Genomic DNA, 22,845 nt, shown 5'->3' with positions numbered 1-22,845 from the left:
TGATTAATTGATAAATGGGGTTTAACGTCCCGAAACCACCATATGATTATGAGAGACGCCGCAGAGGAGGGCTCCGGAAATTTCGACCACCTGGGGTTCTTTAACGTGCACCCAAATCTGAGCAAACGGGCCTACAGCATTTCCGCCCCCATCAGAAATGCAGCTGCCGCAGCGGGGATTCGATCCCGCGACCTGAAGGTCAGCAGCCGAGTACCTTAGCCATGCACTAGACCACCGCGGCGGGACTCTGATAGTCTAGTCGCCTTGTCTTTTGGTAGTATTATTTATTATGTGTTTTGTATTTAGTCTAAATTTTCCGGTTTCCTTAGTCTTCGTGGGCCTTTAGCTTCAAACCATGGTGTTACACCGTGCGTTAAATATCCTTCCGACCGGTTACTGGCCCCTTTCCCTTTGTGGGAGAGTTCCGTAAGGAAGGGAATTGTCACCATCATCATCTTGCTGCTTCGAACTGTGTAAAAACACACAAAAAGTACGCTTGAACACACCGAGTGGAAAACAATTAATAAAGTTGCCAATTTTTCGGTTATTGTAGCGTTAATGTAGTTATTGTGTAGGTCTTGGTGTAGTTCGTAATTCCGATTTGCTTGCAGCGCCACCTGTACAAGCCTGTACAAGTGCTTAGCACGGGCAACCCAACGATTTCCCTGGCAATCGCACACGTCGCCCCGCCTCGGCAATCGGGTGCTCGCTCGAGCAGTGGCGCCCTCTCTTGCGTGGTGCGGGCTTTAGCATGATGTTTGAGAAATGTTTTTTTTTTTCTTCAACAGTTTAGGTGAATGATTGCGATCAGTGCTTAGTTATTTCAGGGGTTTATATTACTTTAGACCTTGTTAGACTATTTGCGTTGGTTTTGAGTATTGTTGGCCTTATTTAGGTGTGTATTGACCATTGCGTGACCCCGCGGTATGAGACAGTGGACGCATGATAATACGGGCCCCTAAATTTCTACGCACCTAGAAGGACACAGGGCGAGGGCTGTGTCCAATTGAAACTCGTTGATAAACTAAGGCTGCACATACAAAAAAAAACCAACACCACACTTGCGCGAGATTCTAGGTCACGGGGGGGGGGGGGGGGAGTTAACCGAGCATGCGAGTATCTCGTAATCTAGCAAACAAATGGTCAGATATGCAATCATGCCGCTTTATTTTGATGACGAAGGCTTTCGCGAGCTCTTCTGTGTTCGCGTTGCAAGATAGTGACAGTGTTATCGAATGCAAAAAAATGACACCCGCAACACCTGCTATGTGCTGATTGATGCGAGGTCGGCGTTCTCTTGACGGTGTTTCTTTGCTTGCGATGTCGTTGGTTGATGCATTTATACCTGACCGTCCTACGTACTCTTTTTCGGTGTCGGCTTTTCGTATTGACACGAAGCGCATAACTGTTTACAAGTTTACTAAAGGGACACTAAATAAACAAAAAAGATTTCTCGCGTAATAATAAATTACAGTTTCACAATACTGAAAACACTACTCTTACAGCAAGAAGACTGGTAAGCGAGAAAACGCGGGAAAATCAAATGTGAGTAGAGACGCCACCGTCGGACTTTCGTACCCATTGCGGTGTAGTCATGATTTTTGGCTGCGTCTGCTAGCTCTTACGCAGTTCTTAATCGTTGAAAAGGAAGTACATTGTCTTATGAGGCGCGCCGTAGACCTAACACACCAAGTTTCAGGGGAATAGGGTTGTGCCAATAGAGCTAAAATAAAAAAAAATGCACCTTGAAATATGTCGACACGCGTGGGCATTTAGGCGCGAAATTTAAAAAAAAAAATGAAACGTTGTCCTTGTTTTCCTCCTTAATTAAATTAAACGCACAGTGGTCGAATGATCAGTGTTAGACTTTTCGGTGTTCAGTTTATCAGTCAAGGCCTGTTTCACTTCAGTGCCCACTTTTGTCCATTTTGACCAGTACAAAATCGCCGTAACATCGTAAGAACATAAGTATGGATCAAGAAATACATTTTCAATACACGTAGCGCCTACAATACACGTCGAGTCAAGTCTAGTTTTGCAGCGACGGTGCTTTCTACACGGCGTCGTGCCTCGAAAGCGCGTGAATCCCCGCTCTGACGTCATACAGGCGCGGTTCGCAACGCCGCCGTCGGTCGCACGCCAGGCCAATCAGCGGCCGGTCTAGATAAGGGAAGGAAAGGGGAACGAGGGTGACGAGAAAAAAAGAGGAGAAAGGGTATAGCATTGCACAGCGGTCGATGAGCGGCGCTTCGCAGCTGGTTGGGCCGAGCCGGGCGTGGGAGAAGGCGGTATCTATAGCCGCGCCGAGCGCAGGTTATGCGACGAGAGCGATGACGTCATCGGCACTCGCGACGCAGTGAAGTTTGCCTCCTAAGCTGCGCTATACACAAGTGGCTACCATGATAAGCCAACTAAAGGTTTACTCGCGCGAATTGCAAAGATTTTAGTACTGTTACTGTAAATACTAACACTGCTTCTGAAAACCACACACACACAAAAAGAGTATTGTGGTGCCTGGAAATGCATTGGAATATATATATATATATATATATATATATATATATATATATATATATATATATATATATATATATATATATATATATGTAATTGTTTGAATACCGCTGTCCTAAAAAACGCACTCTCGGCACAACCTGCTGGCGCAGCGGGGATACAGTGACTGGCGACGCATTAGTTGCAGCCCTGTCAGTCGTACGTGGTACACGTGAACAGCGATGGTTGAATTGTCTTTCAGTGACTGCGATTTGGGCAATATAGGATGCGTGCACGCTGGACGCAGAGCTAATTGGCAAGCCCCAGTGGACTGTTTTGATTCCTCGTGACAATGCCCATTGCCTTGTGGCTGGCTTGCAGATGCTTGGTGAACGAAAACTTTAAAATCAAAATTAAGTATTTCATGCATGCTAACTGTGTCCCCGGTGGATGCTGAGCGAATTAACGCTGCTTTCCAAGGAAACAAAGGCGCCCGTTTTGCGATGCCTCAAGATCGTGTCCAGTATAGGTAGTTTTTTCAAGGCCGCGCAAAATTTTCTGATCATTTGATTGTTCTCACTGTGTGAGTTGAGTTGAATAAACTTTATTTTCCCAACGGTTGTTGCTGTGCCCGGGGCTAGGCTGCCAGGGTCTGTGTGGGACTTCTAGGAGTAAGTATTAATGGGATCGCTGCCAACGTCTTCGTAACATGACGGTAGTTTTAGCGTGAGAACAGAACGATGACGCAGAGACAAAAAGGACACGAAGGACGCAGTCGTCAACAGAATGTAGAGTTCAGCATAGAAACAGGTATGCGGCATGCTCCCGGGAAGTTGTCTATAGGACCCATCCTTTCATGCGGTGCTTGTTATGTCGGAACGACCGGAAGGTGTCTGAACGATCGACTGAGAGAACATGCTAACAATGTTAAAAACGGGAAAGACAGTTTTCTTGCTCAGCACTGCACTGAGTGCAACTGTGTGCCCCTTTTCAAGGACACGGTGACGCTGTACAAGCACAGGGATGAGCACACCCGAGTCATCGTCGAGGCCGCGCAGATGACACGCGAACAGGTGTCATGCATTAGCAAGCCCTCCGTGTCTCTGTCCGAGAAGGAACTAAGGTTCCTCGGTGGTTTCGGTGCGCGCAAGTAGTTATACTACTTGTGCTTTTCTGTTTCGTTTCCTTACAGACTTTTCTTTGCCCTTTTCTGAGCTTTTGTTTTGTCCATTACTCATGTATTGCTCTTTGTACCACATGGTTTTTGTCACATGCCTTACTGTCTCCTCTATATATTTTCGCGCTTTGCGCAATAAACTCAGTTGGAAGTTAGCGCTCGTGTCCTTCGCCTTCTTTGTGTGTCTGTGTCGTCGTTCTGTTCTCGCGCTATAACTATCGTCATGTCATTCGAACTAGCCCAAGCTGCCACACTTCTAAGTCTTCGTAAAGCTACCGTAAAAAAAAACAAAAAAAAACGCGGCTTTCTGTTTTACCTCCTGCAGTAGATCACTGACCGAGCCGTGCTCGGAGGGCAACTATAGATACCACGATTGCGGGAAACGCAATAAGACAAAGAAAAAATAGAAAGAAAAGACCGCCCAAGTGAGCGATAAACAAATCGCTGGACCGTATACCGCAAGAACCGGCGCTAACCGGTTTGCCCAGAGTGCTATACGAAGCGAGGAGACGAGCATTGGGAAAGGCCCCGCCGACATTGCAGGTAATCGCGTTATCTTTACGCCCGGCATCGGCCCGTGCCCTGCGTAGGATGAGCTGAGCGACGTGCACTGCCCAATCGGTTGTTGGCACAGGTGTCGTCGCCGTGCGCCTGGCGGCGCTAAGTGTCGGTTGTCTGACATGTCTCTTCGCACACGTGCGTACAGTGCTCAGAGCAATAGGGGGAGTTTTAGAATAGCGCACGGCGAGCCCTTGCGGTGCGGTCGCTGCCACTGCGCATGCGTCGTAACGCGAGTCGGCGTCCGCGGACCGCACGCAGAAAATCCGAAATTGCGTGCGGTGATGGCGGCCAGCATGTGGCCCGCAAGCGCTGGTTTCGAGGCTATACGGTGTCGCTGCGTTCGTGCGTTGCGGTTCGCAGCAGGGCAAGAGCTATTTTGAAACTCTTATGGCGCCCGCTCCGCCCGCAGAGCTTGCAAACAGTATTCTAAACCTCCCTAATGTTTCCTCCCACGCACACCATAAATTTCGCCAAAGAGGGCTAGACACTATAATGAGAACACCAACGTTCAATCGAGACAAGGAAATAATGAAATAATTGGCCGTGTAAACCTTAGTGGAAACCAAGGTATGGCTGCGAGATACTTTCTAGTGGAAAACTCCGCAAACTTCGGACCACCCGGGGTTCTTTCACGTGCACCTAAATCCAAGTACTCGGTCCTCAAGTATTTTATCCTCTATGAAAAAATGCGGCCGCTGTGGTCTGGATTCGATCCCGCGACCTTTCGCTCAGGCTCTGGCGTAAGGACCCGAGAAGAATTTGTGCTCATATAAGAAGAACTGAAAACTGTGGAAATCGAGCTATATGGGCATCAGTTTGCCCTTATTCGTCGCGATCCGCGAGCACTGTACATAATATTAGTACACGTGTCAGACGCCTACATATGCATACGAGTGAACGTGTGCGTTTGCGTACGTATAAAAAGAAAATCCCGGCATTATGGTGCTCAGTAAAAAATAACATTGGAGTCAGAAACGACGAACTGATTATGTTTTCCGATGTGCCCAGGAAGGAGGGAAGGAAAATAGGAGGAAAAGAACGGCAGGGAGGTTAACCAGCCTATAGGCAGCCGGTTTGCTACCAAGCGTTTTAGGCTGGAGACGAAGTATACTGGCGATTTGAACGAAAATCAGCTGTTAGGTGTTTTCCACAGAGATAAGTACGTGTGAACTAGTTTTGTGGGTGGAGTTTACATATATTTTTTGGTTCAATTGGTTGTGACAGACTATGAGAGTATACCCCTGTCACACGGGCACTTAAAAGTCTTTTAAGTAAGTGGTCTTTTTCCGAAAAGGAGTTCCTGACAGCAGACACACGGCACAGAGCGAACTCCTTTTCAGAAGCGGTCTTTTTCGTAAACGGCGTTCGTTGATCTCTTTTACGGCTCCGAATGAGTAGCCTCGAAACCAGTGGGCGCCAGCAATTTTCTAGTGGTGGGAAAAAAGAGCGAATGCTTATTTTTCTGTCACCAAAACTCTTTGTAAAAACAAACTTCATATCCTGCAGAAGGTGTAATGAACTCTTTTAGTGGTTATTTCTTTTTCTACTCTCGTAAGCAGCTACAACGCGTCGGCAATATCACGTGGTGACGCTCGGTCTTGCGCTGCTTTATCCTCTTCTTGGCGGCTTTTGCAGCGTCTGCCTCGCTTTCCAGAGCGAGAAGGCAGGCCGTGAGGCTTGCGATCCTCGCTTTTTCTCCCGTACGGTCGCCCATAACGTGTCGAGAGCAGCGAAAAACAAATACGGTAAATAAAAGCCCAGTGGTGCCAGACGGACTTGTGCACGTCGCTAGTTATGGGAATGCGTCCTTAACTAGTGCAACAAACTTTCACATTGGTGTTTCTTCATCCCTTATTCTTAAATTTATTTGAAGAAACGAGCAGTGCAACAAGTCTTTAATTTGTACATCGTGATACATCGTTCCATTTGCATTGTTTCTCTTTGAACTGCTAGCGCCACGCTTTCGCTAGCGTCTTCGAACGAAAACACTAAAAGGAGATCGTTGCTTCCGTGTGTCTGCGCCGCAAACACCTCTTTGTTAAAAGTCTTTCAACTTCGTAAAAGACCGCTTACTTAAAAGACTTTTTGCGCGCCCGTGTGACACAGGTATAAACTAGGTAAAACTTACTAATCAACTATATGCTAGATGTTGTGAAACAGGGCTCTGTTCGACAAGTGCTTGAGGCCTACTTGGTATAATTGCATAGATAGATAGATAGATAGATAGATAGATAGATAGATAGATAGATAGATAGATAGATAGATAGATAGATAGATAGATAGATAGACAGACAGACAGACAGATAGATAGATAGATAGATAGATAGATAGATAGATAGATAGATAGATAGATAGATAGATAGATAGATAGATAGATAGACAGACAGACAGACAGACAGACAGACAGACAGACAGACAGACAGACAGACAGACAGACAGATAGATAGATAGATAGATATATAGATAGATAGATAGATAGATAGATAGATAGATAGATAGATAGATAGATAGATAGACAGACAGACAGACAGACAGACAGACAGACAGACAGACAGACAGACAGACAGATAGATAGATAGATAGATAGATAGATAGATAGATAGATAGATAGATAGATAGATAGATAGATAGATAGATAGATAGATAGATAGATATATAGATCTAAGTTACTCGGCTGCTGTCCCGCAGGTCACAGGATCGAATCCCGGCTGCGGTAGCTGCATTTTCGATGGATTCGAAAATGCCCGTGTGCTCAGTGTTGGGGTGCACGTTAAACAACTCTCCAGGTGGTTGATCTTCCCGGAGCCCTACATTACAGCGTATGTCATAATCATATGATGGTTTTGGGACGTTAAACCCCGCACATCATCATCATTAGATAGATAGACATGGTCGGAGTGCAGTTCGTTTGGTCTGCTACGGTTCTACTACTAGACTTGCTAGAGGTACTACTACGTGCTAGAGGTAACTATCAGAGCAAAACAGCGTGGGAATCTGAACGAGTTGCTGTTCAGGACAGTTGCTTCTGTAGCCCACGCTTCTCTTATCTTGTTCCATTGATATCAGTGCCAGAAAATACTCGTGATGCGATTAGTCGCGAATAAAACAATGCGCTGTGGCCCTTCTAGGACAGCGCGTGAAATCATATATATGGTGAGCGGTAGTGGGCTTTTTATCTTTGTTCTGGCAACCCGTGCGCTTTATCGGGATCTACTGCGCCAGAAATATTTGTTTTCCCCAGTGAGACGTGTCACTTGCTTGCATAGCGCGTCGTCCTGTGCCCTTTCTATATTCCGTGCGTCGTTCGTATACTCGCGCCTTTTCGCGGTCGTCAAGCGTCTCGTCCAGCTTTCGCGGCGACAGCTGTCATGGGCTCACAACAGCCAATTTTGTTGGCGTAGTTGTTCGCTGCCGCTGGTGTTTGTAACCGCTATAGCAGCACTGCGGGAAAGAAAGAGCCCAGGATTGAGCTGGAACCTCCTGCGTTGTATAGTTCAGGATTCTCTTACGAAACTCTGTCCCTTCTTGAAACTCGTTCACACAAAAAATAAGTACTATACAAGCGTCACGTCCTGCAGGAAATGACGTTAAAATAGCGTCGTGGTAGAAGAGTAAAAAAAAATTAACAGCCATGCGTTACACATAGCGAAATCTGTAACCTGTGGGTCGTTGAGAACTTCCCATTCATTAGCAGGACTCAGTCATATATAGTTCGTCGTGACCAGTGGTAGCGTCAGCCAATTTCATGTAGGGCTTCGCAGCCACATTATGGTTACTTCACTTCCCCGCAAGATACTGAGTGTACCAGGCCCGTAGCGAGGAATGTTTTCGTTGGAAGGGGGGTGGGGGGAAGGGACTAGCGGAAGGTATGGACAGTCAAGCGCAAGTCACCTGTTGTCATTACGTTGCTTTCGTAAAACACCACATCCATCAAAATTTCTGGGGAAGGCGGTGGGGGAGTTATGCTCCGTCTTCCCCTATTAAAAAAAAAAACGTAGGATTTTTGGCGTAGCGGATACCCTGCAACTGTGTAAACTTGTACTAGCTGCCTTAGGGGAATTTAAAAATGGCCTCTAGAAAGGCCACTCTTCTAGCTTTGGCTGTGACAGAGCTGCGTGTTTCGACAAGCCCTGCCATATCTTTTTTTTTTTGTTCTGTGGAAATGACTCGCCACTCCGGTTTAGCGTTTGCATTTAGAAAGGGGGCGCGCTCCGCGATAAGGATTATCGCGGGGCTTGTCAAAGAGACGACGCGCTAAATAGGTTTCGGACGTTCGGAGATTATAGGACGCGTATAATCGACGTATATCGCTTTGCATGCTGTTAAGTTAATACGCACAGCGCACGCGTAGACTGTTAGCGAAGAGGGCTAAGGCTGTGCAGCATGTGCCTCGCAAAGCCTTCGAGATCTTCGTCCGTCCCGTTTCTGTCGTCGCTTTTACCTTTCAGTGCTGCTTATAGCCCAGGATCCTCATCGCTTGCAGGGCGCAATCATGATTGCTGGGTAGTGTTCACTCGCCGCTATAGCCGTGAAGTATCCATTCCGCAGTCCCGGTGCTAGATTCGCCGACAGATGGAGAGTATGGGGTCAAGATTATGTATGCTTGCTCTAAGTGTGGGTGCAAGAGTAAAACTAACCTTGTGTATAGAGTGTACTGAAAACCCTTATAGCACATTTCATATGTGGGCACGGCAGCACTGCGAAAGCAATGTCGCCTAATATGCCACTTCTGTTGCTCGAACAGGTTTTCTTCGTCTGCGCATGGGGCATACAGCGCATGCGTGGCCGTACCAGCTGCTGACACCGCTGTTATCAACCACGGGCACATCGTCGACGCTACCCTCGAGCGCAGGCACCCTGGAACGCGCATAGAGCGGTTCTTCGCGGGACCTATAAAGTTGGACCCCCTGCCAGCAGCGTTCAGTGGGCACGGCAGCACTGCGAAAGCAATGTCGCCTAATATGCCGCTTCTGTTACTCGAACAGGTCAGTTTCTACTCAGAATACTGTTGCAAAACTGACAACAGATTTGCTGTTGTGCTGCCGTGCCCAAGTGTACTGTTCTCTGCATTTTCCTTTTTGTGCCTGCTATTGTCTGGCGATGTTGAACTCAACCCAGGTCCTGATGTGAAAGTCCTCCTAAAGGAACTGTCTGAAGGTCAGAAGTCAATTAAGGCAGATCTGAGCGCTCTAGGAGAAAGAATGACTAAAATGGAAGACGCCATTCAAAAAATCAAAGATCAGGGTAAAAAAATTGCCCAGTTAACGAAAACCGTCACGAACCTTAACGTGACGCTATCAAGACAAGAAGAAAGGCTAATAAGCTTGGAGGATAGGAGTCGACGGAATAATCTTTTGGTTTTTGGGGTTGAAGAGGGCGAGGCAGAAACCACAGAAGACCTGGAACAAGCGGTACTGCAGGACATTTTTGTTCGCACGCTTGGCGTCGAACTTTTTATAAAAACAGTTGAGCGGATCCACAGAATAGGCCGAAAAGGGGGCCGTTCGCCGCGTCCGGTCATTATGAAGTTATGCGACTCCCGAGAGAAGTTAACAGTTTACAAAAATTGCAAAAAGCTAAAAGGCAGCACTATATCAGTTGGGGACGACTTTTGCAAGGAAACTCTAGCCAAGCGTAAGCTACTATGGGAATCAGGAAAAAGAGAAAGAGATGCAAGAAAACGCATGCGTTTGAATTACGATAAGTTGGTCATAGACAAAGACGTGTATTCCTGGGACTACGACAAAAGCTGCCGAGTTAAGCTTAAGCATACAAAGAAAAAACCACATCACTCTGACGACGATGACTGATGCCATTCGCAGTCAAGTGCATGCAGCCTTCGCTTAATTAATCTAAATGCTCGGAGCCTTATTAATAAAGTTAGTGACCTAGAATATATATTGAAAAACTAGTTTTTTATTAGAGCGAACCTGTGCTCTGAAATGAATGCCAAAGAATGCTAAATCCAGGTGGTGAAGGAACGGCCCACCGCGAAACGCTCTCCCTATCAAAAAAAATGAGATAGTCCGAGGGAGGAGGAAAACATGCACTTCGCTTGCGGCACAGTATGGGTGCGGCCCACAACAGATAGCACGATCGGGCGCAGCCAGATGTTCGCCACGAAACACAGACGAGAAGGCATAGTTCGCGGCATTGCCCCCCGCGAAAAAAAAGAGCATCGGCCCGATGCTACTAATAAAAAAAAAAAAAGTAGTCAAGAAAAAGTCAGTCATCTGGCGTAGTAAGGCTTAAGCCTAACCACGTGGACAATTTCGGGCCGCGTGCGTCGTCGTGACATGCCATGGTCGCTGTCGGGGACAACCTCGTAGCTGAGTGGGCCTACACGTCGCTGAATTTTATAGGGCCCGAAATACCGACGCAGGAGCTTCTCACTGAGTCCGCGACGTCGAATAGGGGTCCAAACCCACACAAGATCACCTGGGTCATAATCGGCGTCGCGGCGTCGGAGGTTGTAGCGTCCGGCATCCACGAGGTGTTTGTCTGTTATGCGCACTCGAGCAAGCTGGCGGGCTTCTTCCGCGCGTTGTAGGTACCTTTGGACGTCGGTGTTGAGGGCATCATCTTCTACGTGTGGAAGCATGGCGTCGAGCATTGTCGTCGGCTGTCGCCCATAGACAAGCTCAAATGGGGGCAATTTAGTAGTTTCTTGGATAGCTGTGTTGTACGCGAACGTGACGAAAGGGAGTACGTCATCCCACGTCTTATGTTCAACGTCGACGTACATAGACAGCATATCCGCGATCGTCTTATTCAGGCGTTCGGTAAGCCCGTTGGTCTGGGCGTCCTCTCACGGCTTGTTCGCGTTGATGGTCGGTGTACAGGCGTCGTCGTCGTCGTCTTGGTAACTGCGGACTTGGTTGCATCGGGTAGCGGCGGCGCCATGTGGCTGTCGTCGTGCTGGGGAATCATGTCGGGGACACAACGGAGCGTCGGGCTGTGGGCGCATCGTGCATCTTCGTCCATTGCGCGTCGGTGCGTCGCTGGAGGGTTTTTACTTTGCGGCCGTGGTGCAACTTCACCTCCCGAAGCTGCAGCTCTTAGTTTCCCCTTCCTGGGCTGGGGGACCTTCCGCGTGTGGAGTTAGAGTGGCTACTGCGGCTTGTTGATCCGTAGGGGTGGGGCGACGGTGACCGGCTGAAGCGAGCTGGTTCCTGGCTAGTGCGAGAGAGGTACTCGTTGATCTCCCTCGGTCGTTGGCCGGGTACGGGGCGTCCTTCAAGTTTGCGAGCCAGCACAGACGCAAGTGACGTAGGCTTGGGCGCTGTCCTTGTACAAAAACAGAACGGCTGTGAAAAAGTAATCGCTTATGCCAGCCGTGGCCTTTCCAAAGAAGAAAGGAACTATTCGGCCTCTGAAAAAGAGTGCCTTGCGATAATATGGGCCATTTCAAAGTTTCGTCCATACGTCTACGGCAGGCCGTTTAAGGTAGTAACCGACCACCATGCGCTGTGCTGGCTCGCAAACTTGAAGGACCCTTCAGGCCGCCTTGGGCGATGGAACCTGCGCCTGCAGGAATACGACGTCTCCATCGTTTACAAATCCGGCAGGAAACATTCGGACGCCGACTGCCTATCACGGGCTCCCGTCGAGGAGCCGCCACAGGACCCCGAGGATGACGTCCCGTTTTTTGGTATTGTGACAGACAGTGACCTTGCCACTCAACAACGTGCCGATCCCGAGCTGCGCGCCCTAATCGAACATCTCGAAGGACACAACGCCGCAGTGCAGATGTCACGTAGCCAGGAACGACGCAGAGTTCTTGGGAAAAACTAGTTTTTTATTAGAGCGAACCTGTGCTCTGAAATGAATGCCAAAGAATGCTAAATCCAGGTGGTGAAGGAACGGCCCACCGCGAAACGCTCTCCCTATCAAAAAAAATGAGATAGTCCGAGGGAGGAGGAAAACATGCACTTCGCTTGCGGCACAGTATGGGTGCGGCCCACAACAGATAGCACGATCGGGCGCAGCCAGATGTTCGCCACGAAACACAGACGAGAAGGCATAGTTCGCGGCAATATTAGCAAGCTATAAACCACACGTAATCACCGTCACAGAAACGTGGCTGCGACCGGAAATAGCGGATAGCGAAATTGTACCACCCGGCTACAAAATATTTAGGAAAGACCGCGATACACGAGGTGGTGGTGTGGCGATCCTACTTGCAGAAGATGTTGAAGCAATTGTTATGGAAGGAATACCCCACCATGAAAGTGTATGGGTAGAAATAAAATTACGCAAAACTTCCCTTGTTTTGGGTGCAGTTTACAGGCCTCCAGGCGCCCCTAGTTCATACCTAGAAAGTTTGTAGCAATACCTTGATGGTATTGCTACCCGGAATGGTTATTGCGGGAGATTTCTATCTTCCTGGTATCAATTGGACCACATTCTCAACTAAATCGAAGGAAGCAATAGACTGCCAACGGCTTTTAGAGATGGCTTTCAGCCATGACCTCACGCAGGTTGTCACTGACAGTACACGTGAAACAGGGTATCCGCATTCCATACTGGATCTAGTTTTTATTGACGGGTGAATCGACACATACAACGTTGCAATTCAACTTGGATTGTCGGACCACAAACTTGTTTCAGTTGAGATAAGCATTGATGGTGCCTTGCCATGCAAAAAAGAAAGCTTCAGGCATGTGCGCAACTTCAACAAGGCTGATGATACAAGCATAATTGATTACTTGTCGTTTTCTTTGGACGCGTTCAGTGAGGAAAGTGACGTCAATGAGATGTGGAAAAGGTTTATACAAATTGTCACGCTATGTATCAACAAATTTGTGCCCTTGCAAAAAAAAAGAAACAAAATAAACAGAATCCTTGAATGAATAGGAAGATAATACATTTGAAGCGCGCCATTAACCGCCAGAGGCAAAAAGTAAACAAAGATCAATCCAAGATATGCAATTTATCGAGGCTTCTGCATGCTGAACTGAAAGAATCAAAAACAAAGTATTACGAAGAAATATTGTCGACATTTATGAAATCTTCCTCCCATCGTTTTTGGCGTCACGTGTCTCAGAAGGAACACCACTCAAGACGCGCGCATTCTCTTGTTGTCAATGATGAATTGGTGACAGACTGTTCTTCCATCGCTTACCTACACAACAGATTTTTCCAGTCAGTGTTTACTGCTTGTCGTGATAATGGTGATGCATCCACGCCACCTGCTTCTCAGTTGTCAGTTATGCCTGACGTTCAGATCACTTATGAAGGCATCGTATCATTATTACTGAACATGAACGTGAAAAAGTCGATCGGACCAGATGGCATACCAAATTATTTACTGCGAAGGTATGCGGAATGGGTTGCGCACTATTTATACACAATATATAACGCCTCAATAGAGCAAAAGCGCGTCCCAGACGACTGGCTTGTGGCGAAGGTCGTGCCAACGAATAAGGGTGGAGATCAACAAAAGGTGGAAAATTACCGTCCAATTTCCCTCACCTGTGTATGCTGCAAGCTTTTAGAGCATATTATATCCAAAGCTATGTACACGTATCTTGAGGGCACAAAAACTTTTTTTCCTAATCAGCATGGTTTTCGGTAGAATTTATCCACTGTAACCCAATTAATAGAAACAGTCGATGATTTCACGCGTGCCTTAAATAATAGTGTTCAGATTGACGCAATATGTCTCGACTTCTCCAAAGCCTTTGACAAGGTTCCTCACAGGGAGTTCATTAATAAGTTAGCACACCTAGGCATAAATTATAACATAATACAGTGGATAAGTGCGTACCTGACAGGCAGAACACAATATGTAGAAATAAACGGTTTCAAATCTGGGTTATTGAGCGTTACCTCAGGGGTACCGCAAGGTTCAGTTTTAGGACTGATATTATTCTTAACTTACATAAATGACATTTCATGCGGCACAGATAGAAGTACTACAGTGCGACTTTTTGCAGACGACTGCCTAATTTCTAAAGAAATACACAGTGAAGCTTACCAAAAAACGTTTAATGATATTCTTGATGCTGTCAGTAATTGGTGCATTGAATCTAAAATGGAAATAAATCCAACTAAAACAGTTGCTTTGCGAGTCACAAACAAAAGTAAGCGTGTCTTCTATTCCAATTACACTCTATGTTCTACCCGCCTGTCGACCGTCAATGAAATAAAATATTTAGGTGTAACAATAGCCAGTAATCTAAATAGGAGGACCCATTTGGAAAACATTTGTGCGGTGGCGGAGAGAAAACTATGGTACTTGCGAAGAAAATTAAGACTTGCTACGACTCCCGTTAAGCTAGCAGCATATCTTACGTATATTCGGCCAACATTGGAATATGCCAGCTATGTGTGGGATCCCTCGGAAATCGGCCTCATTAATATGCTAGAAAGACTACAAAGGCGGGCTGCCAGGTTTATTCTTTCAAAGTACTCCTCGACTGAGTCAGTAACAGAAATGCTACGCTCTCTTCAACTGCCCACTTTAGCTGCACGACGGCAATTCGCAAGGATGAAGTTCTTGTTTTTATTGTCAAAAAATAAATTAAACATAAACACAACAAAATACTTAACGCCACGCCACGGAAGAAACCTGAGAAATGTAAATGATTACACATACGAAGTGCCACAACAGCGTGTCAATGTATATGCGAATTAATTTTTTCCAAAAACAATTCGTCAGTGGAATGCTTTGCCATTACCACTGGTTCATTGTGATTCATTAGAAGAATTTGAAGAAGGGCTCAAAGATATTTTTCTGTAAGCATGGTCTACTATGTTAATTTATTACAATTTAGTTGTATGCTTACTACGACTGCACTGTTTTTTCTTCAGCCTCATAGCCGGTGTTTTCTATGTATGTCAAGTAACAATTCCAAGTTCAAGCGTTGCTGTTTGAATTGCTGTATGATTTGAATGTATTGATGTTTGACATTCTTAGTATGTCTCACCCCTGTAACAGCCGAAAGGTTAACAGTATTTGGAAAAATAAAATAAAAATATGTCTATACTATAAGAGACAAGAAAACGTTCTCGCGGGCCGTGGTTCTCTCGTCTTTTAGTGTGACGTTGTGCTATTTGTACGACCGTTCGTCGGATTCCGGTCACCGCTGATACAGCGCCAACACCAACGTGTTGGTCGTTTAGTTGTAGCTTAACGACCCTAAGTGAGTCAAGTCAGTGAGTGAGTCAGTGAGAACTTTATTGTAGTGGCAGAAGCTGTACGGAACCGGATGCTTTAGGAGAAGTCGCATACTAGAGGGCTGCGCAAAGTATTCAACAGCTGGGGGTGTCAATAACCTTTCCGGTTCTGGCGTCGTCATGACGACACCGCTCAAAATTGCTCCCAGAACCTCGAAAACAAGACCAAACCTACTTAATTCTTGGGCAAGTATTTCTTCAATGATCCCCACAGTGATCGACACCATCGTTGTTTCATTTTTTACGGAGCTCGGAGCCGTGAAGAAGAAGCCTGACCGAAGTCATAGGTGGCGACGAGGCGGGCAAGCAGAGGAAGAAAGGCAGCGTTTCCGGGACGAAGTCCTGAAGTTGTTTGAAGAGCTTCCAGACCGCCCAATGCCGCGTTGGCTCAGATTTCATGTTGTCTATAGGACATAGCTGAAATAAACGAGTAAATCGTCATTTCATGACCACGGGGTGATGTCCTAATTGAATGTCATGTCTGTAAATCCATAAATACTTACACCACTGACGAAATATTTTACCTCTAGTCTTTTGAGCCCATAACTATTAGAAAAATGCGTACTAAAAATGTATTTGTCAAATAAAAAAAAACGCTGCCTGCATTTTCACACGGGGGGGGGGGGGGGGGACTCGAGCAAATGCTTCGCAGAGTTGTGGGGTATCACTTGCGCTTGAATGGTTCGTAAGGTTTGGGAATTCCCGTTATTTCGTCTTTATTATTTTATTTATTGAGTGATTGATAAGCGTTGCCTTCATTGTCAAGCAATTAAGATGAGATGACCTTAACTGAATTCTGATCGCGCGATCTAGTGCCTGCGTATATGGGGCGGCCAGTGAACGGTTCTGCAGTGTGACCAGTTGTTATTATTTATTCATTTCTTTACAAGCAGACGCTGCCTGCATCGGCCTTGCGAGGTGGGAGGGGGGGGGGGGGGTGAGCGACAGTTTTTCGGGTGTCTTCCTGGGCCGGCACGAGGCGAGAACGCATGCGCGTCTCGGCATGCGACGCGAGCATGTACGGTTGGGCATGTGGACGGTGCCGACGCCGAAGCGTGACATCGGGGGACTAATAAATGCTCCGCAGTGAAAATTCCAGACTGGAAAGGATTAACGTATATCGCGCATTCCACGGTTTTCTATAGCATTTCCGCTCCGTCTCCGCAGCCGTAATGCAGCCAGCGCATTTTTTTTTTCTCGGCTTCCCAAACCGTACCTTTGTGCTGGAGCGCTCAACTTTCTAGCGTCGAGTAAACGCTTGCGAGCGAAATTGTGCGAATCAACGGCATATTTAAACTAAAGAAAAGGTTCAGGGGAAGGTGAACGTTTGAAACGTTGAATTTTTTCATCAGGGATATTGTTACTGCAGCCCATTTTAAGACTAGCGAACTTGCCAAAACCTGGCTCTAGTGAGAAGACTTGCCGAAGACAAGTACATTAAAAAGCGCATTGCTTATTAAATGAAAGCAATGTGACATTCAACCGTCGATTGGGTCGGATATCGTCGGGACGGCTTTAAGCATAGTAGAGTACTCTGTGCTCTAAATCGTTACCCCATTTTTCTAACCCCCCCCCCCCCCTCTTAGCAGAGACGTTGCGGACGGCTTTAAGCTCTCCCATAGTAGAGTACCCTGTGCTCTAAATCGTCACCCTTTTTTCTAACCCCCCCCCCCCCCCCGCACAGGTCGGGACGGCTCTATGCTCTCCCATAGTTGAGTACCAAGTACTCTAAATCATTACCCACTTTTCAACCCCCCCCCCCCCCATTTGCTTTTTTTTAATGAAACAATCAGTTAAGCCATGTTCTGCTGCGTAAACAGTTCATTCCGCCTGACAGGCCCACGGTACGGCTACAAGCTCTCCCATAGTAGAGTACTAAGTGCTCTCAATCGTTATTCACTTTAAAATGCGAAGCATTTTTTAGCGAATTTCAGCGACTCTGAGTGTATCAAGCTATGTATCTAGCCACCTACGACTTTTAGCTCTCCTGGCGGTTTCGATACTGGTATCGATACTTAACTTGGTATGGCATAACACGACTGTATGAAGATATTTGACTAGTCATAACATGAAAAACTTGACATGATTGCCATGAATGTCATGATTTACATTTCATGGTCCTGCAGCTTTTGCGGTGGTTTTTGTTCACATGACATGTTGCTAAACTGGTATGGTATGACATGATTGCTAGGCGAACACAAGCGACAGACCTTAACATGAAAATCATGACATGTGTGTCATGTAACAACTTGACTACACGCCACGCTCATGATGCGCTGATGGCCGTTTCGCTAGCTTCACTTGTACCAAATTTGATTTTACGGGACGTGAACGGATGAAGAAAGTATGATATTTGTGAAAACGTGATAAACTTGAAATGCGTGTCATGTAACAACATGACTACATGCTACGCTTATGATGCGCTCGCGGCCGTTTCGCTAGCATCAGATGTGCCAAACTCGATGTTACGTCACTCGTACGCACGACATAAGTAAATGACACATCCAAACATGGTGATCATGACATGCGTGTCATGTAACAACATGACTACATGTTACACTCATGATGCGCTCGCGGCCGTTTCGCTAGCTTCCCATATCCCGAATTTGGTATTTCGTGACGTCAATGGATGGCGGACGTATGTGACTGGTGCAAACATGATAATCATGAGGTGCGTGTCATGCGAGAACATGACTACATGCCACAGTCAAGGCGCCCTTACATTTCGACGTGACGCGGTGCGCGTGCTCGCCGGCGTTCATTTCGTTGCGTCACGCCGCCGTACCCACGCCAGTCGTCGGTCTAACCCACGGAGGAAGCAAATTAAGGTAAGGAGAGGCCCTGACGTCACTCGTTGTGAAGCCGCGATGAAGCCGGAAGTCGGCCATATTGACTAGGCAAATTCTCCTCTCTTGTTTACATATGAATGCGAAGCAGAAGGCGCGACTCCCTCTCCGGCTCGGAAAGCACGTGGGCTGCGCAGCGCGTGTGTCGTGACGATCCAAAACTAATGGAACTGGGCTCATCACTCAGAGCCAGCGAGACACCTTCAGCGAAATCGCTTCGTCCGAGTAATAACAGGGAGTAACAGCTCGCCGACAACGAAGCAACTACGAGAGAACGCGCGCTAGATGCACTGACAACGGCGAGTGCTTTCACGTCATTAATTCAGCAACTGTACAGACAACACGATCGGTCGTGTGCCTTCTACGGTTGCATTTCGCCACGCGGTTGACGCAGCGTCCTGCCATGTGTCCATGTTCCGCGTGAAACTCACCGGCGTATGCATTCTGCGACCGTGGTTACTTTGAGCATGGTGCTAGTGACAGTTGAAAGTGGTTGCTGTTACGTTGAGATTACATGAAATGCTGGTGGAGAGTGTACCAAGCGGAACAGAAAAGGTGTTTTAATACGCACATACAAGTTCTTACTGTACATACACAACACGAAACTACGTATGTGCACATGGTCCTCACGGCGTCTTGCTGGGCTCAACAGCGTCGTCCGTTGTCACAAGCAGGAGCACTGCTCAACCGTCACTGACCTGCAAGGCGTTCGTTGTCATTCAGCTTCGTCATGGTGCCCAACGCAATTTCGCTGAACACTAACTGCTTCATCCGCGTCATCCGCCGCACGACACATGAATATGCACTTGTTCTACGCACTGTTGAAACCCCGTGATGGACAAAGGGATTTGTAAACGTTGCTAAGAGCAATGTAACAGCCAGGCGAACACTGCGTAACCAATAACGTGGCGCAGAGCACAGATATTGTCCGCCACGGCTCAGCACGAGACCTGGGGAGGCACACATTCTGCCGCCAGCCGCGGCCGCTCACTGCTAGACCAGCTCCACTGCGCAACACGTAACCATAGCAACGCCGCCATTGTGCCTAGTGAATATGGCCGCCATGATGTCATTTCCGCCACATTTTTTACGCCTTGCGCCGGCTGGGCATGCCCTCTCCTTACCTTTTTCCTTCCTCCGTGGTCTAACCATATACTCGCAGGCGCGCGCTGCGTTGCTTTGATGCGTGCCTGTTTCAGCGCGCCCGGCGTCCCTTGGTCACGAAAAGAGGGAGACGCAGTGCTCATATAGAAAGGAAAAGATAAGAGAGGACACTCCGCTAAACCTGGCCTCAGGAAGTGCGTCACGACCACGTAACAAACTAGTGCTCTCACCAAACGTCAGAGAGCGCAAGCGAAAAAAAAAAACAGTTCTAATCAATGCAACAGAATTCTTTTTACAAAATAATAATTATATGCTCAAATCTGGTATGTTCTTTATACATAAAAATAATTTATTCAACACGCCTTACGCGATTATTTTTCTTCAGCTGTACCGTCATAAACACCATCCACCCAGCGACAAGCCCATGCATGACTGACACAGTGATGCCAACCCTAAGGATTTATCTTTAGATCTAGGGGTTTTTTGTCTCTTTTAAAGATTTGGCGTCTTTTTATGAAATCTAGGGATTTTTTAGAGTGTTGAAATGAAACGCTATGCAACTTAATGACTGGTGTTGCTGAGTAACCACGCGTTTTAATAATAAGTAACTGCAAAGAATGTAATTTTTTGATAATTTCTATTTTTCATTTCTAACTTTCCTTCGCTAATTCTATTTTTTTCGTTTAAAAGAGCATTGGTGTTGTGCAAGCCGAGAGAGGGCGACTTTGGTTCTGTAACGCGAGCATTGAGAAAGTAATTTCTTTTTCTATGACGCGAGGTTCTCGCAGTAACAACCTCTGATGTGTGCTGTCGAAGGAACTTGTACGAACTTGTCGTCGCGAGTGACAACTTTTCTTCGCAAGTGAAGTGCAACTGTGGAAACTCTGAGGTGTGCTGTACACTCGAAGGAACTTTTCCGAACTTGTCTTCACGAGTGACTACTTGGCTTCGCGAGTGAAAGTGCAATTGTGACTTACAGTGCACGGAAAAAACGTGCGAAATTCACCTCCGCCGCGCACCTTCACTGTGCAAAGTGAAGGCGCGCTCCATGTGAAATGGCAACTTCTGGACGAAGAGACTTTGAGCAAGTTGAGCCGAGTAGAAAGAAAGCGAAAGCATACGATCAAAAATATTTGACGAGATGGGAAGCTGAACCAAAGTACAAGGGATGGCGAGCAGCGAGTAAAAAAGGGCCCCTGTACTTCTACTGCAAGTCGTGCAACGCTGATTGCAAAGGTGGAAAACCGGAAATCGACCGCCACCTCGCAAGCTCCAAGCACAGGAACAGTGCTGCAAGCTTGCAATCGACCCGCACGCTGACATTCTATGCCTGCAGTAAGTGGGCAAACTCAGCTAGACAAATCTGTCAAAGAGGCGGAAATAAGGCTTGCAGCGTTCATCACAGAGCATAACCCGCCATTTAATGTCATGGGGCATTTAGTTGACGTTGTCAAAGCAGCATGCGATGATTCCCAAATTGCAAAGAATGTGAGCTGTGGCCGGACGAAGTGCACTGCCATCGTAAAAAATGTTCTTGGAGAGCAGAGTCGCCAAGACATCTGTGAACTCTTGCGCAGACAGAAGTTCTCTCTGCTTGTCGACGAATCTACTGACAAGGGAACAGTGAGGTGAAAACATATTTATTTATTTATTTACATGAAATTTTCTGCGGAGAAGCTCCGAGTAGTCGGACATGCTTGGCTTGCGGTGGGGGGGCCCTTAGGGAACAGTGAAGCATCTGTCCCTTGTCGCCCGAGTGATGAATGCCAACGGCGACGTAGTGGATGCGTTTCTTGACTTGGTACCAGTCAGCGACGGAACCGCCCAGTCTCTCTTCAGCAGTCTGAAGGCAGTCTTTACTAGCACAGAAATTCCATACGAAAGAAACTTGATCGGTTTCGCGGCGGACGGAGAAAACGTGATGATGGGTGCTCATCATTCTGTCGCATCGATGCTGCAAGCACAAATTCCAAGAATTTTCATTCTGAAATGCATTTGCCATTCCTTCCATCTCTGCGCCTCCTACGCGTGCAAAACACTACCGAGAGGAGTTGAGGATCTGGCCCGCGATGCGTACAACTACTTTTTGTCTCCCAAGCAGACGTCTGCATACCAGGAGGTCCAAAGGCTCGCAGATGTGAAGCCACATAAGCTACTGCACCCGAGGCAAACCAGGTGGCTGCCCCTCCAAGTTGTTGTTACCCGCCTACTTGAGCAGATGCCGGCCTTGATTTCATTTTTCAAAAAAGCAGCCACTGAGGACCACGTGCTTGCCGCAGAAGCCATTCTCAAGAAGCTTAGCAACCCGTCGACTAAGCTTTACCTCGAGTTTCTTGAGTACGTGCTGCCTTTTTTTACAAACCTAAACAAAGAAATGCAGTCCGAGGAAACCAGAATCCACTTGCTGCACGAAAAGGTTTCGGGCACGCTAAAATGCATACACGAATGCTACATCAAGCGGGACTACTTGGAGGCCACGCCGTTGTCCGATGTGCAGTACAAAGACCCCGCCAAGTTCCTGCCACTAGAGGAAATATATCTCGGAGCAAAGCCAACTGAAGCGCTATCCAGTGGCACACACGGCCTAAACGATGACCAGATTCACAACTTTAGGCTGCGGTGCTTAGAGTTTTTCATCGAAGCCGCTCGTCAGATATACTTGCGGTTCCCCCTGAAAAGTCACCAGTTGAAGAACCTTCGAGTCCTGGACCCGAAAGTTGTCATGGGAAAGACAATTCCATCAATCGCGCCCCTTGCGGTCTCATTTCCTCTGATCGTGAGGGAAAATGTATTGAATGAACTGGACAGGGAGTGGCGTCTCCTCCGCAACATGGACCTGAGTGAGCACGCTGGCTTGACTGCGAGCCAGTTTTGGCACGCCGTATCCCAGATGCGAAGAGGCGATGGATCACAAAAGTTTCCCCTGTTGTCAGCGTTTATGAAAAACATTTTGTGCCTACCACACTCCAGCGCTGCGGTCGAACGTGTGTTTTCGCAAGTAAATCTGCTGAAAACAAAGCAAAGAAACAGATTGTCAACAGACGCGTTGTGCGGCTTGCTGCACGCAAAAACAACCTTGACGGACAGCTCCTGCTACACCTTCCAGATCACTCCATCGCATTTGAAGCGGATGAAGAAAGAAATGTATGGTGATTAAGACTTCAAAGGGTTACGTGTCACGATGTCCAGCATTTTCGTCGTCCTGCAAGCCTCGGCCGGCTGCCTCAGTAATTTGCGCATACAGAGAAGAGACTGTTGCAAGAGCATTTCAAGAGGCGTTGCTGTGAAACCAGAGTCGTCTGCTCGAAGAAGCGAATTCACATCGCTCCACAGAAAATATTGAAAAAAAGAGCTGCAGTTGCTGCTAGTAAGCTATATCTCAACTCTAATGAGATTCAGAGCAAACGAGGCGAAGAGCAAGCTGTGTTTAGAGTAATAAAGGTGAATACCAACGTGCGAAAAGAAAAAAAAATGCAATCTGGG

The 22,845-nt window shown here is 47.1% G+C and overlaps 1 protein-coding gene across 1 annotated transcript; it reads left to right on the top strand.

Annotated features, from left to right (window-relative positions):
• The first annotated feature begins 21,121 nt into the window (after positions 1–21,121).
• LOC142767811 (zinc finger protein 862-like) lies at positions 21,122–22,519 on the top strand. Its single transcript, XM_075870052.1, has one exon. It carries the CDS (start codon positions 21,122–21,124, stop codon positions 22,517–22,519), a length of 1,398 nt encoding a protein of 465 aa, XP_075726167.1.
• The last annotated feature ends 326 nt before the right edge of the window (positions 22,520–22,845 follow it).

Source organism: Rhipicephalus microplus, chromosome 7, assembly GCF_043290135.1.
Source record: "Rhipicephalus microplus isolate Deutch F79 chromosome 7, USDA_Rmic, whole genome shotgun sequence".
NCBI classification, from domain to species: Eukaryota; Metazoa; Arthropoda; class Arachnida; order Ixodida; family Ixodidae; genus Rhipicephalus; species Rhipicephalus microplus.
The sequence above is the reverse complement of the archived record's forward strand: the minus strand, read 5'-3'. Positions and strand labels throughout refer to the sequence as shown.